At 41.2% G+C, this 15057-nt stretch overlaps 1 protein-coding gene across 3 annotated transcripts in view; it reads right to left on the reverse strand.

Annotated features, from left to right (window-relative positions):
- Positions 1-14714, reverse strand: part of bcam (basal cell adhesion molecule (Lutheran blood group)) — a 47740-nt gene extending 33026 nt beyond the window's left edge. For all 3 annotated transcript variants that reach the window (XM_040030300.1, XM_040030299.1, XM_040030298.1), the window contains exon 1: positions 14411-14714. In XM_040030300.1, the coding sequence (XP_039886234.1) occupies positions 14411-14474 (64 nt within the window). In that variant the 5' untranslated portion in view covers positions 14475-14714. The remainder of the gene's footprint in view (positions 1-14410) is intronic.
- Positions 14715-15057: the final 343 nt, after the last annotated feature.

The following is a 15057-nucleotide window of genomic DNA, read 5'->3' on the forward strand; positions in this document are numbered from 1 at the left end:
GAGTTTGCTGGAAGAGTCAAAGAAAGAACAAATCAGCGGGGTGTTGTCATGGAAAGAGAATGCGACAGATGAATGTTGGTTGGTCAATGGGAAGTGAGTAGAGGCTGAGAGGGGAGAAGGTTAGACGGAATAATGTCAATGAAAAATGTCTAACCCAAACTCTGCTCCCCTACCATGCTTTTGAACCACAAAGCATTCGCAGTCCCTTTTTATAACCCAGACAACACAAAAACAGATTGGACCTATTCTATGCCAGTTCTCCGTGATAACACGGTGCCTGTGGCCTGCTTTTCGCAGAATAAAACACAGGACCATTAATCCTTTTCGTCTTTTTAATGGTGTACATATTCAAGGTCAAATGCTGATGTGTGATGTTTTTGGCTTCCCATGAGATCTTCAGACCAGATGGATCTCTGACCCTTTGAGTTGTGCTTCTTTTCACAAAAACACACACTACAAATCATCCTAACATGAATACACAATACATATAAATGTACAATTATGCAAGGCCTTTGTTTGCCACAGACATTTCATCAGTATGCTTAGTATGCTTTCTCTTTTGATAGAAAATGGCGTGCATGAGAGCAACATTAGCACATGAGTCATCATCTAAAATTAGGCTCATTTTTAAAAGGTTGAAACTAACTGGGGGGGAGGGGATTCGTTTAATGTTAAAAGCTTAAGTGTGTTTGACTATTTTCAGATAATTAAAAATAAATCATTAGATCTTTGATCATTTTAATCAATTTTAGCTTTTTATCATGTCAGGATTTGTTACTTTTCTGTAATTTGTAGCACTACAGACAACACGTATCTTTGGGTCACGAAGCACAGGAAATAAAGACGTGCAAACATGTGACAGCCATGCGACACCGTGTCACAGTAAATGATTGTTACCGACTATTCTTTCTTTCCATTTTGTTATCAGATGCAAACAAACACCCCATCTCTTCTTGCAACATCCACGTTTGTCTCAAATTCTCATGCAAGATACCATATCAAGGAAAACAAAACATTTATGAAGTTAGAATAACTCGAGTGATTTCATGAAGAGATTACAGAGATGACAGACGCTGACAGGAAGGAAAAAAAACACTAAAGTAAATACACCAGACTGGCCTGGAGATGTGAAGCTAATTTTCAGCATACAAAGATCAAAGGAAAAATGAAGCATATGAAAGGAGTGTGTCAGGGTGTCCTTGTATCACTTTAATCATGGCTGCAGCATACCACAGAGGCTGACTGTGTGGAGAGTGATTTGTTCCTCTTCTTTAATTAAAGTGTGGAGAAAAGTCATATTAATGAACACTAACTTTCAGTGATTAAATATTGGTCTGAGAATCCTCAACAACACCAGAAAATATATTCTTGACTATAGTCGTTTTCCTTGAAAACACATTCTCTGTTAAATTACAATATAAAGCTCTTAGCCTGAAAGAAAATCCTGCTTTCTGACCCAGTAGGCTTGCTTTGGGCTTTTTGCAGAAGCAGATGGTCCGTGTGGGCATCGTAAGTGCTGGTTGTATAGCATAATGGAGGAAATAAAACATCATATGTTTGTAAGCCAAGGATTGCTGTGCACATCCAAGAGAAGGAGGTTCCTGTAAGTTTTCAGGGATGTTGAAGAACAACTATCGACACCTCTACAACCCTGGCACCATCCATCCCCTCTAAGAATCTGGTGATGTAGTGACATGAACACATGTGATGCTAGAAGAAGGAAGATAGCATTGATGAATGGTTAAAGAACAAGGAGGAGAAAAGGGAGTCAAACAAAGGGTAAAGGACTGGAGATAACGATCACAGTCAAGATGGAAAAAGATAAAAGTGCTTTTATGTTTTGCTAATTTTGAAAGCAACATATGGGAAATGAAAATCAGCGCAATGTATCACCCATTGCTAAACTGAAGTGAAAATTAAGAGAAGGGGGTGAAATGAAATACATCCTGAAGATTACCAGACATCTGCGACCTTCTGGCTATATCCATAGCTGTTAGCTATTCCTTTCATTACGGGAATGGGGGTGGGGGAGGTGGAGAGCAGAGGGGAAAGCAGACGTAACGCAACTGAACTCATTTTAATAAAACAAACTCCAAGGTGATGACGCTGCCTTACCGGATCTCGACTCGTCATCATCCATACTTTACTGATAAAACTGCTTTCAGGATCATGAGTGAGCTATTCAATTTACATTTTCAGAATTGTTTTCATGATTATATTTTGAGTTAACAGTGTTGGGAGGTTTTCTGAAAGAATGTATCTTGAGTCCGTATGTCAGAAAAAAACACAGAACTGCATGCTGTTGTAAAACCTATAATTAGATACATTCTGCAGTTATGTTGGGGGCTCTTGGGCAAATCTTGACATTTATGATGGGGTGTTTGAGAGAGGTTTTCACTGGCAAGTAAAAGCTTGTCCATACAGGTATAAGGCAGGGGTAGAATGAGGAGGAAAGAGGGGGGTATCTGTCAAATCCTTGAAGAAGCAAGTAATACTAACCAGGTGTGACCTAAGGAATGTGAAAGAGAGGTGAGCTAAGTTGATGGACAGGAGACGTGGAAGCTGTCTGTCATTAGACCTCCAGAATTTTCCATGACTTCAGCGATCCATCTCTAAGCAGAAATGCAGCTGGAAGGGAAGCGGGGCCAACCATGTGTCTCAATAATGAGCTGTGAGATACAGGCTGAGGTAGCAGGGAGACACATGGAGGTAACACTTTAGTTTAAGTTTTAGCCATGCACAAGTGAAGGCAGATGGCTCGAAAGATTGGGGACAGTGTGTTCCTAAGATTAAAGAGGTTTTATACTCAGAGTATACATTCAGCATACTAGCACCCAGATGCTCACCACCCTTTCCTGTCATGAATCACACCAAATGGTTGCTTCACCTCTAACATTTCACAAATACCAGGAAACATATGGAAGCTGAACAGAATATAGTTTATGTACACGAATTAGAGCTGCAACGAATAGTCAATTAACAGAAAATTAAGGGACAGCTACTTGAAAAAGAGTTTATAGCAATTTGGGGAAACCTTTCTATTTAGTAAAGATGGAGGAGGTAAACATTTGCTGGACTCATTGGTGGCTAAATATGCCCTTATTAACTACTGACAAAAAAAACAGACTTCTTTCAGCTGCTCTCTTTAGGGGTCACCACAGCAGATCATCTTCCTCCATCTCACGCTTTCCCTACCATCCATCCCCTCATGTCACACAAGCCCACTGCATGTCCTCCTTCACTACATCCACAAAATCTCTTCTGTGTTCTCTGTCTTCCTCTTTCTTCCTTCCTGGCCATTACTGTAATTACTTTACATGAATTCCGCATAGTAAACTCTACCTCTCAGTAATACGCATTATAACTGCATGTAAAAGCAATCGATCACAGTTTCTATATTCATCTGATAATTTATTCCATTTTGGATTGTGCTGCACCAGAAGCCAGTTGCAGCAAACAAACAAAAGCACTGTATCAGTGTTACAGCATAATGTGGTCTATGGGCAGACCTGTGGACCAAGCCTGGCTCAGCCTGATATAGCGGCTTGTTTCCATGGTCCAGAGCCAAGCAGCCAATCATTTGGATATTGTCTCATGTTTGTACTGGAGGCTTTAGCTGCCCTTTGTGAGTCAACTGACTGATAATCCACTGCAGGGGCTCTGACCACATAGTCGAGTGGGAATAGATGACGAGAAACAGCAGAAGAAGGCCCTGGCACTGGGATGTGGTGTAAAAAGTCAAATGAGCGAAACAAAATTGAAGGACTACCAATGATGATATCAGTAGCAAGAAAAGATATGAGGACATAAAAGTAGCTGAATGAAGGTGAAACAGGCAAAAAGGCCTGGGTGGCTAATAGGAGAGATAAAAAAAAGAGATAATGTGAAAGCGTAAGATACAGCCGGTGCAATTAAAATCTTAAGTCTATGACTGTCCGGTTCTTTCTGCTTCACCTGTACCCACTGCCAGTTTCCTCCTTCCTGCTAAACTAGCTAACTGTGCATTGGGAGAAAGCCAAGAAAGAGTGGAAAACAGGAAGAAGTGGGTAGAAGGGGAGGATTATTCAGTGAAGGACAGTCAGTACTGCTTTGACACTTGGATATAACCAAGGCGGGAGTAGAGAGAGCAGGCTGATAGCAGCAGGAAGACAAGCATGACATTGTTTGGCTGGTAGCATCATAACCATAAGGTCTGGATCTCCTCAAACTGCTCCTAGCATGAAGCACCTCTAAGTGTATATAAGCAGAGAGTTAGCATTAGCTTTGCTTATTCCGGCACCCTGAGCCTTAACTATCTTTGCCCTGTCATGCCGATAGTGGGCCGGGCTTTGGTGCTCTTGTGAACCGTTACACCAACTGCCCCTTTATCTGTGCCAAATAGGCACACATACACACAAACACAAACAGATGGGGCGAGGTGGAGAGTTTGTATGTGGGTGAGGGGCTACAGAAAAGGGTGTATGTGATAGATGGTAGATTTTTGGCTAGCTTTAACCTGCTAACTTCCTTGCCAAGGAGAACAGGCTTTTTCTCTGACAGGCTGGATCATATACCACCAGCTGGTAAACTAGGAGCCACAACCATTGCAGCGTCGTATGATACACTGTAAATCAAAAAAAGACAGAGTCTAATAAAAGAAACTATCAAAATGATCAAAAAGAGAGAAGTTAAGCTAGCATCCTTAAGAGAGAAAAAAAGATTAAAGAAAATTTTTACTTATGCTGAAGCAAATGGGGGGAAAGCCAGTAAGAGTTAAGAAAGAAAATGAAAGAGAAAAGAAAAAGTGGGATTGTTCAAGCCGTTGAGGACCCTTTCTGCATTCTCGTGTGGGCTTGCCTACAAACTCACCACTGTCCCATCACAAGCTGGTACTGCCATTGACATGGGATTGAACACACACATACACCTATTTATAACTTCTGTTAAGTCCGGATTCTAAGTTATGTTGGGGTTGCAGTAATGTTCACATGCTTCTAACAGCTTTAGCTGCTTCAAGTGACGAGTGCCCACACACAGAGCAACGTCTGGCCCCACACCCAGCGCGAACTCTCCCCTTTGTGACATGTACACACATCTACTAGTTCTGTTAATGTGGTTTGCATTCTAGACATGAACTCCCACATAGTTACAACTATACTTCAGTAAGTACCATACTTCACTGGGCAACCCTGCTGCCTTGCTCTGCTCCCTTTACTCTGCACCTCCTCTCTTCTACATGCCTCTCACTCCTTTCTTTCCTTGACTCTCTCCCTCTCTTTCTTTCTCTCTCTGCTATGTGTGTAATCTGCCCAGTATTAATACCTGCATTCCAACAGCCTACAGGAATGCCTTAACAATGTAGCACTGTTCAGGTGCAGAGAGTCCTCCTTGTAAAATACATAACACAGTGAAGCTCTGAGGAGTCCCAAAGCTACAGCATGTGTGAACGGTTGAGTGGAATACACTTGTATCTTACCCTGCCTCATAGCTTCTGTCTCTGCTATTACTCTACTACTATCTACTACTACTGCCTAAAAACCTCTCATGTCACATAACCTCTAATCAGGACAATGTATGAAAAAAAGATGATTAAGTACACTTGTTCACATATAGAGGTCTACAAATCCAGGGTGTAGGAGAGATCACATAAAAAGCTGAGTTATGCAGCTTCATTTGTATTCACTAGTATAATTATCATTCAAGTGATGATGAATTATGTCATCTTTTATGCACAGATCCAAATTACAGATGCAATCATAACTTTTTTTTGTCTTTCTTCAATATTGCTATAGTTAAAATAGCAATTAAATGATTACAGCATCAATTCTTAGTTGCACTCCTAGTTTAAATCAATAATTCCAAGCAAAATAAGCCCTTATATGCTTAGCTCTGTGTATGCAGTCTGCTTTTGTTACGTGATTGATCATATTGTGATAAAGTTCAATGTGGGAGCATATTTTAGTTATCATAATATTGATTTCTAGCTGTAAGAAGAAGGGAGCGATGAAAATGAAAAGCACTGACATACCGAATGCTCCATCATCCTCCCATCCTCCCTCTATCCCTCCCTCTGCCTGTCCCTCTTTGTCAGGCCTTATTATTGAACATGTGTCCTCTCTGCCCCTGCCATTAACCAATCCCACCCTCACACACAGCTTTCAATGCACAGGCACACGCATACACACAAAGAGCAGTGCACACGCCTAGACTGCTAATCAACATGAAGAGTTGGCATATCTTTCATCATTCTCCGTGGAGACAAATCTCAAAGAGTATGAGTGTGTGAGGATGGTGTGAGTGGGAAATGGGATCAAAGCAGGTCCACCAAACTCCTATCCTAGACCTCTCAGCCTCTCTCAAAGACCAAATACCCAGTCTCATGATTCACAAGTGCTCCATCAAATTACTGCATCAGTGCATAGAACGCGTAGGTCCCAACCGCTTGATAATAATTCAGTAAGAATAATGGTTAAGTAAATGTAGTCTTAATGCTGCACTATGCCTGCTGGGGCAGAATGCGAGATGCTTTTGCGGCAAACTACTAGGATTATAATTACTTTAGTCCTTAATAACAAGAGACTAAATCAATTAGGCGCTATGTTAGTCTGCCATTATACCCACAATAACTATCCATCATATCATGATTGTTGTTCTGAAGAATTCACAGACATGCAGTTGGGGAGTCATTTAACCGATGGAGTCATAACCCAATTGAATGCTATTGATTTTGGATGTAATATTCATATGGGCCAGGAACACATTTGGACATTTTTCTGTTAGACTAAATAAAAAATGAAAACATGAAAGTTGACTCCTCTTGTATTACCGATATATGGAGGCAACCGGGGAACAAACCCACATGGTTCCGTTTCGGCGCTGCCAACAAAGACGGGCATAAATGCTCTCTGCTACTGCACCAAACTGATGCAACTTTACAAATACTGTTACAAAATCAGAAAGTTGCTGCTCAGCGAGTCAAACCCCTTCTGGTTTGAATATTGTCATCAGCTGAAATGTCAGTTATAAAAAAATGACTCCTTTTCCTCACTGCATCGAAAATCCACGGATTTGAGAGATGCTGCTTCTATTGGCTCCTTCTGCTCGAGCTGTGGTGATGTTTCGACAACACATGCTCAGGAGGATAAAGGATGCATGTATTAGGTCCTGATGTGGTTGATAGACAGATAATGGATGAAATATAAAAAACAAAAAGAGGTTACTGGATCAGAAACACTAATGAGTTTGAGAGACGTAGAGAAGATAAAGTCGAGAGCAGTAAAGAGACTGACAACCAAATTCCAGAGAGAAATGCAACAGAGCAAAAGAGACTTCCACAAGATGGGACTTGCGAAGAACATTAACAGTCAGGACATGGAAACGTTACTCCTCTACTCTTCTCTTTCAAACTCAAGTTCACACAGGCAGAGAGGAGCAAAGAAAACTTAAGTGTTATGGTCGATGCTTCAGCGTGGCTCTGGTAAAGTAAAGCCTCCATAAAACAAAGGCCAACTATGTCCTCAGGTGAATTCTTTAACTCAAAGCCTCTGAAACTGACACTGGAGCTGTTCAGTGACTATGTTATGGACTTGCTCTCAGGTAACATGCTCTCACACATAAAGGCATGAAGTCATAGAAAACATCCAATTCAAAGAACCAAACACCCACAAAGGTGTTTGCTAGAGGTGTAACACAAACACCGCCTCTGAGCCTAACCCACAGATGCCTCCACAAGCCCCCTCCCCCTCCTCCGCATTCTGCTTTACCTCTTCCTTCCCATTGCAAAGGATTAATGTTCACTACTCCAGTCTCCCAGGTCCCCATGGCCTAGTTAAAGCAATAAGATCTCATTGTCAAACAGTGACCAATCATACTGGAGAGGTTAACCACTGGTGTTTAACCATTAACTAGATTAAACTCAAGGGGCACAGGAATGTTCTGACAGATGGAACAGGGTGATAGGGCATGAAATGTGGCTTAAAAGAAAGATTACTCATTGAGGTTTGGGAAAACCACTGGAGAAGTTTGAGTAAATAGAAAAAACTCGGTTACCTACTGAACTTCAAGTCATCCTCATCTCCTTCTTATCATTATGTGATACAGATAAAAGAAGTAAAAATCCCTCGAGGCTCCACTATAGTGCAGCCCCACCCTCGAAAAAATTCCTGGGAGAGGGGTCCATTCAGGTCTCTGTCCACATTTAGAAAACTATACTTTAGTGGCACATGAAGTGTGTAAAAATTCACCCTCATTTTTCAGTAGCCTTTATTAAAATGTTTGATAAATACACAATGAACCACAGACCAACCAAGTTTAGTTCCGAGTGCATTCACAGCACCAGTTCTACAATTTTACTCTCGCCTTTCGCCATACCAGACAAAGCCAGTGGTATGGAAAGACACAAGGTGGTAATGGACCCCAAGTGTTAGTGTGTGAAGGAAGGGGGGTGACAGGGCTTTTTTGGAGGGGTTGCATTCAACAACTGCTGCTGAGGCAACTGTTGATGTCTGAAAAGCAACAGCTTGCGGGGCTCCCTGAGGACCTTCTGCCAGCCAACAGTCAGATGGAGGCTTTAAGGTTGGAGGGGCACAGGGGTTAGGATTTCTTCTCCACTGCCAAGAAAATGATCTTCTTGGCCACAGATGCAGGCTTTCTCCGTGACATTCCCCATTCCTAATTGGCATTCGTCAATCCAGACACACTCAGTCTGATTGATCTTACTCCCGCTATCTCTGCCTTTATCACTTTTGTCAGTTTTATCTGTCTCTTGGCTGCTATTTCATTGCCGAAAACTACTGCACAGGACAGGATTTGCGAATCCATGTTGTGTGGCAGAAACAAATGACTGTAGCTCGTTTTTGTTTTATGGCACAGATTAAAACACTGGATATATAAAAGAGCTCAAGCCATTGCTCCTATTTTGTACCTTCCTCCCCCAAACACAGTGAGACATAACGGTTTTTATCTGCATGTTGCTTCGGCACTCTCCTGCTAAATGGACTGGTAGCACTTAACCTCGTCTCTTGAAAAAGCTTTGTGTGAATTTTCAATTTTGCTGCAACCCTGAATTGCAACCGCCAGCCCCAATTTGCCACCACATATACACATTTTGAGGCAAGGACGCACAATTAAGGGAGTGCTTCTTTTCAAGGTTGTATTTGAAATTACCCACTGCTGTCAACTTCCTCCCCTGGGATAAGAAGAACAAGACTACACAGTGGCAAGACAATAGTGAGCTGTAATCATCTCTCATCCCATCCCTTGATCTGTCTCCATCCTACCCTTCCTCTCCGCTTCCTTCCTTCGTTCTTTACACATCCACTAATGGCAAGCCTTAAAACAAACAGGCCAAACCATATGATTACATTGGTTACTGCTTAATATTTGTGGCATTATTATAAAGTAGTAGCTTTAATATTTTTCTACTAAAACAAATCTAAATAAATATTCAAATGCAAACTGTGACAGAGTCAGACATGATTACTGAAATTAGTGCACTGGAAAGTGCAAAACAAGGACGTGTCTAGTGGCCAAAAATCTGTCATATAACAGCTCTAGAGATGGGTGTAAAAGCAACCAGAAGCCTCACCAACAAAAAAAAGAAAAAAGAAACATTAAATCTTTATAAGTTATAATGCAGGGACTTTAAAATATTTTTTTTTTCAAGATAAAAGATATAAAGACCAACCAGACCAAGACAGCATGTAAAGCAGACAGAGGAATACAAAGATGAGACAAGTAATAAGAAACATGATTATAGAGTGAGAGAGATGGGAACATAGACAAAGCAAATCTGGAGAAACAGACCTTTTGTTTGCGTGTGTGTGTGTGTGTGTGTAATCACAGTTTTGCCTTGCCATTCTGACACTCTTGTCATATATGAGAGTGACAAAAAACTTTTCCATTACATTTGCGAGCCACATCCTTCTCTCGTTCTTACTGACTGATTTTTCCAAGATTAACCACACAGTCTACCATCTGTAGATTCCCAGTAGACTATCAGGGCTGAGTGCCAGCTCATGAGCTAACATTAGCGCCCTATCGAACTGCTGCAAAGGGCTTTAACGTTTTACTCACTGCGAATTATAAACACTAGCGGGCATGCTAAAATCCCCTTCTCTAAACCCAGTGATTACTAAATGGACTTCCAACCACAAGTCAAACCTGAATGTGCCCTTTACTTTGACTGAATAATGTTCAATTTGTGGCCAGAGGTTGTTCGACTGAGTCAAATCCATTTAAAGCACAAGAATGCAACCTGGCAGTGAAGAGTCTCCAGCTTTTCACCTATAAAACTGTCTCGAGATGGTGAGGTGAAAAGCGCATTTTAACTGTTTGTTTATATGTGGATTACTGCCTGTGAATTGTGGTCAGAGGGGGCTTTAAAGTGAGAAAGGAAGTCCTTTTCCATAGAATTTGAGGTGAAGACAAACAAACACACACATCGCAGGGCAAGCTATGACGCGTCCACAGGTATGCCTCTCATTCCATCAGTGATTTATTTCGTTACTGTCACACAGACACATATATTCCCAAACATCATAATTACAGCCTTCCCACTCCAAACCCACCACCCCCAGAGGCTTAAATAACACTGAGATACGTATGTTGCTTCTTCCCAGTATTGAACGTCAGACTCCAGTGCAGTGCACATTAACTAGGTATCTATGTTTTTGGGTTCTTTCAGTGCAAACATATCCATTGTAGGATTCACAAATTTAAGAATGGATACAAGCGTGTGGTTCCTCAAAATTCAAACCAAGTGACCCAGGACAGCCGTGAAAAAGGTCTTCTAGATTCTACCTCCTTGCGGCTAAATGGCTCTTTTTCTGACCTAATACCATAATAATTACACATCGCTGCAGGGGGTGCACTTTTGAAGCTGGTCTGGCAGGGGGCACAGAAATTAAACGTGAGGAAATGACTGTGGGAATTAGGGCGGTGTTAGACAAAGAGGCTGACCGTACATGTTAGGGGATAACACCTTGAACTCAGCTGATGCTTGTCAAAATGATTCTCTTCACTTGTTCGTAACCATCTTGACTATCTTTAGTAGTTTTTACCATAATCCCACAGTACTTTTCATTAGGATAAAAAAAAAACCTTTACAGTCACTTTAATGTGTGTGTTTTACAACACAAACAACACAAAAACACTGACAACAGAACTTTAAGAAACTTTTTCTCCAAAAAAGGAAGCACAGCATGAGAAAGGATGAAAAGAGTATGGGCACCACGACCACATGTTCCTTTAAATTACCACTGGCTGATCATAGCTATGGTGTTAACACAACTTATGCAAATACCCACTAACAAATTTTGATAAACTTATTTTTGACATATACAAAACCACAAAGAAGCCACTGTTGACTATAAATATACTATATTACAGGGCACTTTTTGAGGCGTGAAGGGTCCAATTGGAAATAAAATATCCATTAGAGTAAGTGAACTTAAGAAAACATAAGGTAAAAAGCTTAATGTTTGGTTAAAAATGACAGATTCTGATTTTTTTTTTTAATTCATGAAAACTGCATTTGTTACTATTAGGGATGCCAGAGAAAGACATTGCAGGAAGCATAGTGTGAGAAAGTCAACCACCATCATCTACACCAACACCACAGGCTCTTTCTAACACCACAGGTTGGTCACAGATAAAAAGTTGAGACAAACATTTACAGTAAATTCCCACAAAAAAATACTCTTATCATTTTTGTCATACACACAACCACAAAGAACGCACTGTTGACTTAAACTCTGCTTTTCTTTACTCTGCATCACAGAGTGTGTCTTCTAGAGGTATTGGGGGGTGTGGGAGGCTATAACCTGTAAGTATACTTAAAACAGCCTTAAACTTCAGAAACTTTACTGTTTATATTTTACAAAAGCAATAACACAAAACACTAACTTCACCAATTGAATTTTTTCTAATTGTTTTTTTTTGTCTCAGGTGTAAATATTGTGTTGCTAATTTCCAACAGACTTACAAATTTTTTCAATGCTGATTCCTACAGGAGGAATGTGTGAGTGAACGGGTCAGTGGGTCAGTATGACTCAGGGCGTCAGCATGCTGAGCACCTAAGGGTGATCCAGGCTGCCATAGTACACATATACATGTGTCACTTAAATAATTACTGGCATGCCCGTACATACGGCCTTTTTCCTTTTGAGTAAACTAAGAGCATGTGCATCCAACACATCCAATGTAGAGGTGCCCGTTGGCTCCAGTACACATAGATGGTAAGACCTATAATAAATAAATAAATAAATCCTAAGCCTCTATAAACTGTATCCGTCTTTAGCACTCAGACTGTGATAGAAAAAAAGTAGAAATAAATATCATTACCAAAAGAATAATTTTACTGTCCTTTTACATTTTAACCTCAGAAATAATTATGATATCTTTTAATAGTCCAACTTTTCCAGTGACTGTAATCCTCTCTGACCTTCTTCGTTGCACACTTTGAAGTTCTGTAACTCCTCACTTCCTTCACTGTTCCTGTCAAAATGTTTACAGTCAGTAGAGGGTGCTGTCATGGTATCTGTGGCTATCATGAGTGGTTGTACCATTTGTAGATAACTTTTTTTCCCATGCCCGAACAGTCTCAAACAAACTATAAAATATGACTACCGGGTGGTTTATATTTGTGCATCTGTTCTATTTAGCTCAGGTCCATGTTCACCACTGACACAGTTGGAGCTTGCACTGCTTGCATGTAGAAAATGGAAATGCAAGTGGAAGTGAAATGCCCTGACTGGCATTAAAGCTTAACTTCTCCTATGTGCACAATCTCTACTTAAGAGACAGCAGACTTGAGAATGTAGGTCTGTATGAAACAATCCCAAGATAACAAGATGGTATTATTAGACAAAGCCAAGCCAAAAGAAAGACAAAGAAAAAGAGAACTTCGACAAACTTTACCTCCAAGGAAAAAAGGAAAGGAAAGATTTATCCTCAGACTTAAGCAGACCTTCCAGCAGCAACTCTAGGGCGTGGCACAGAGGGAATGGGGCAGGCGGGTAGGGGGGAGCACAGCACCTGGAGCCAAGCCTTTAAATCAATGCGGCACAGCTGCCTGATGCGTGATGCACTACTTACTTCATTAATTACAGGGCACTTTTTTTGTAGGTACCTGTTTAAAGCTCAATAAAGGGCAAACAGACAGCAAAGCACAACTGTTGTGATGTGATGCAGGAAACAGAGTGTAAGAGAAGACAAAAAGATAACCATCATCCTTCAGGTCATCTTAAGTGCTGAACCCACAATGTCTATTATTGCCATAGACAACCACAAAGCTACCACTCTTGACTACACCTCTACCTTTCTCATGCATGTGGAAAATGCCAAAAAAAAATCATGATGTAGTCCATGTTTTAAGGAAATTAAGCAATGAAATATTACAGTGATATTATGAGGAGAGATCGCCTCAGCCACACTTAGAACAGCTATAAACCTGATGCAGCTCCACATCATCTCTCTGAAATATGGGCTTTGATCACAATCCTAAACTTTTCTCTGACAAAGAACATGCAAGGCCAAAATCAAGTTGCATTTAAACTGGCTTAGTTTCTCTGGCAGCACCTAGGGGTGCTTAGGGTAAGGCTCACTGCCAACACAGGAGACAGAAAATCCCGCAGATCAGACATCAAAGCGCTGGAAACTGCACCGCAGCAGCCAGACGTGAATGAGACAGAATAAGAGAGGAGCAACATGGTCTTCACAATAAAAGCTTATGACTTTCACTCCAGGGTAAGAGATTCACTGAAGTGATCAGAGGATTTAAAGCTTTTTGTAGATTCTCTTCCAGCTACGGGCTACTTTATCTGAACTTGGACATCTTTTCTTCTTGTTGGGGGGCATTTTGTTTGTTTGTTTGTGTGTTGTTGTTGCTGTTGTCGGGTTTCGGTTTTTTTTTCTTTTTTTGGGGGGGGGGGTAGCACACCAAACTGAAGTACCGCAGTCAAAAAGTGCATTTAGCTGCAGAAATGCAACTCCCGCACATCCACACACAGCCAAAGGTGCAACATGCAACATCCCGTTAGTGAACAACTCATCGAGACTGCGCGACCTGTGTCTGGTGCAAAGCTGAACCGGGAATAAATCCGGTTTCCACTAGATTCGGTTTGTCCTGCTTCACTCATTTGTAAATAAGTCGGTTACGGTTTCTCAGGACAAAACAATAAATTACAGACACGGCAAACTTAATGAAATAGCTCAGAACTTAATAAGCCGCTGCGGCACGCAGCCGACAGACAGGTTTGTGGCTTAAGCGGCGGACATCTCAAAGTCGGACTCCCCTACTAAAAAAAAGAAAGTATACATTTTCAGCCCGAAGGCATAGAAATCCTGTCAGCACGCTGTCATCAGCATGGGAAAGTTAATCAGGAGGAGTGAGTCCGTTTGAAATATAACGGAAAGTACTAAAGACACTTACCTTGAAATACCCAGAGGAGCAAGGTGCACAAGAGCAGCGTGCGTCCGTATGTTATCCCGTCCATGGCCGCGTTTCCAACTTTTTCGGGAAAATGTATTTACGGTGTCTTTTAAGGGTGAACAGAGTGGAAATGTTGCACAGCAGCAAGTCGTTTCTTCTTTAAACGCTCCAAAGCTTTCTGAACCTCTCTCACTCTCTGTCGCTCGCTCACTCTGGAAAATGAGTCCAGCGCACTCTTCGTGTCTCTCTCTCACACACACACGGAAATTTGATGCTGGTGGCAGTCTACTTGGTTGATATATTTGCACAAAAGGTGACCCCCTCTCCGCTCAAAACAACCCCCTCCTTCCTCTCTCTCTCTCTCCCTCTCTCTCTCCCTTGCAATGAAAAGACTTGCCTGACTAATCGTGGGCCTATATGTCCATGGGGGCCCGCAGGATCTCTTAAAGGGAAGTTAAAAGTGATTTTATCATGAGCCTCACTGACTCTCAGCTCAAAAAGAGTACCCCTTGCGTAAAAATCTAACTAAGCTTATAAGGAACACGCTATGAAATGCATAAGGTTGAATCACAGTCATAATTAATAGTTTGGTTTGTCTAGGAACCTTTGAATTCAATCTAGACATGGGCCAAAGCTTAAAGTATGTG

The sequence above is a fragment of the Simochromis diagramma genome, unplaced genomic scaffold (genome assembly GCF_900408965.1).
Source record: "Simochromis diagramma unplaced genomic scaffold, fSimDia1.1 OVJJ01000361.1, whole genome shotgun sequence".
Taxonomy (NCBI): domain Eukaryota; kingdom Metazoa; phylum Chordata; class Actinopteri; order Cichliformes; family Cichlidae; genus Simochromis; species Simochromis diagramma.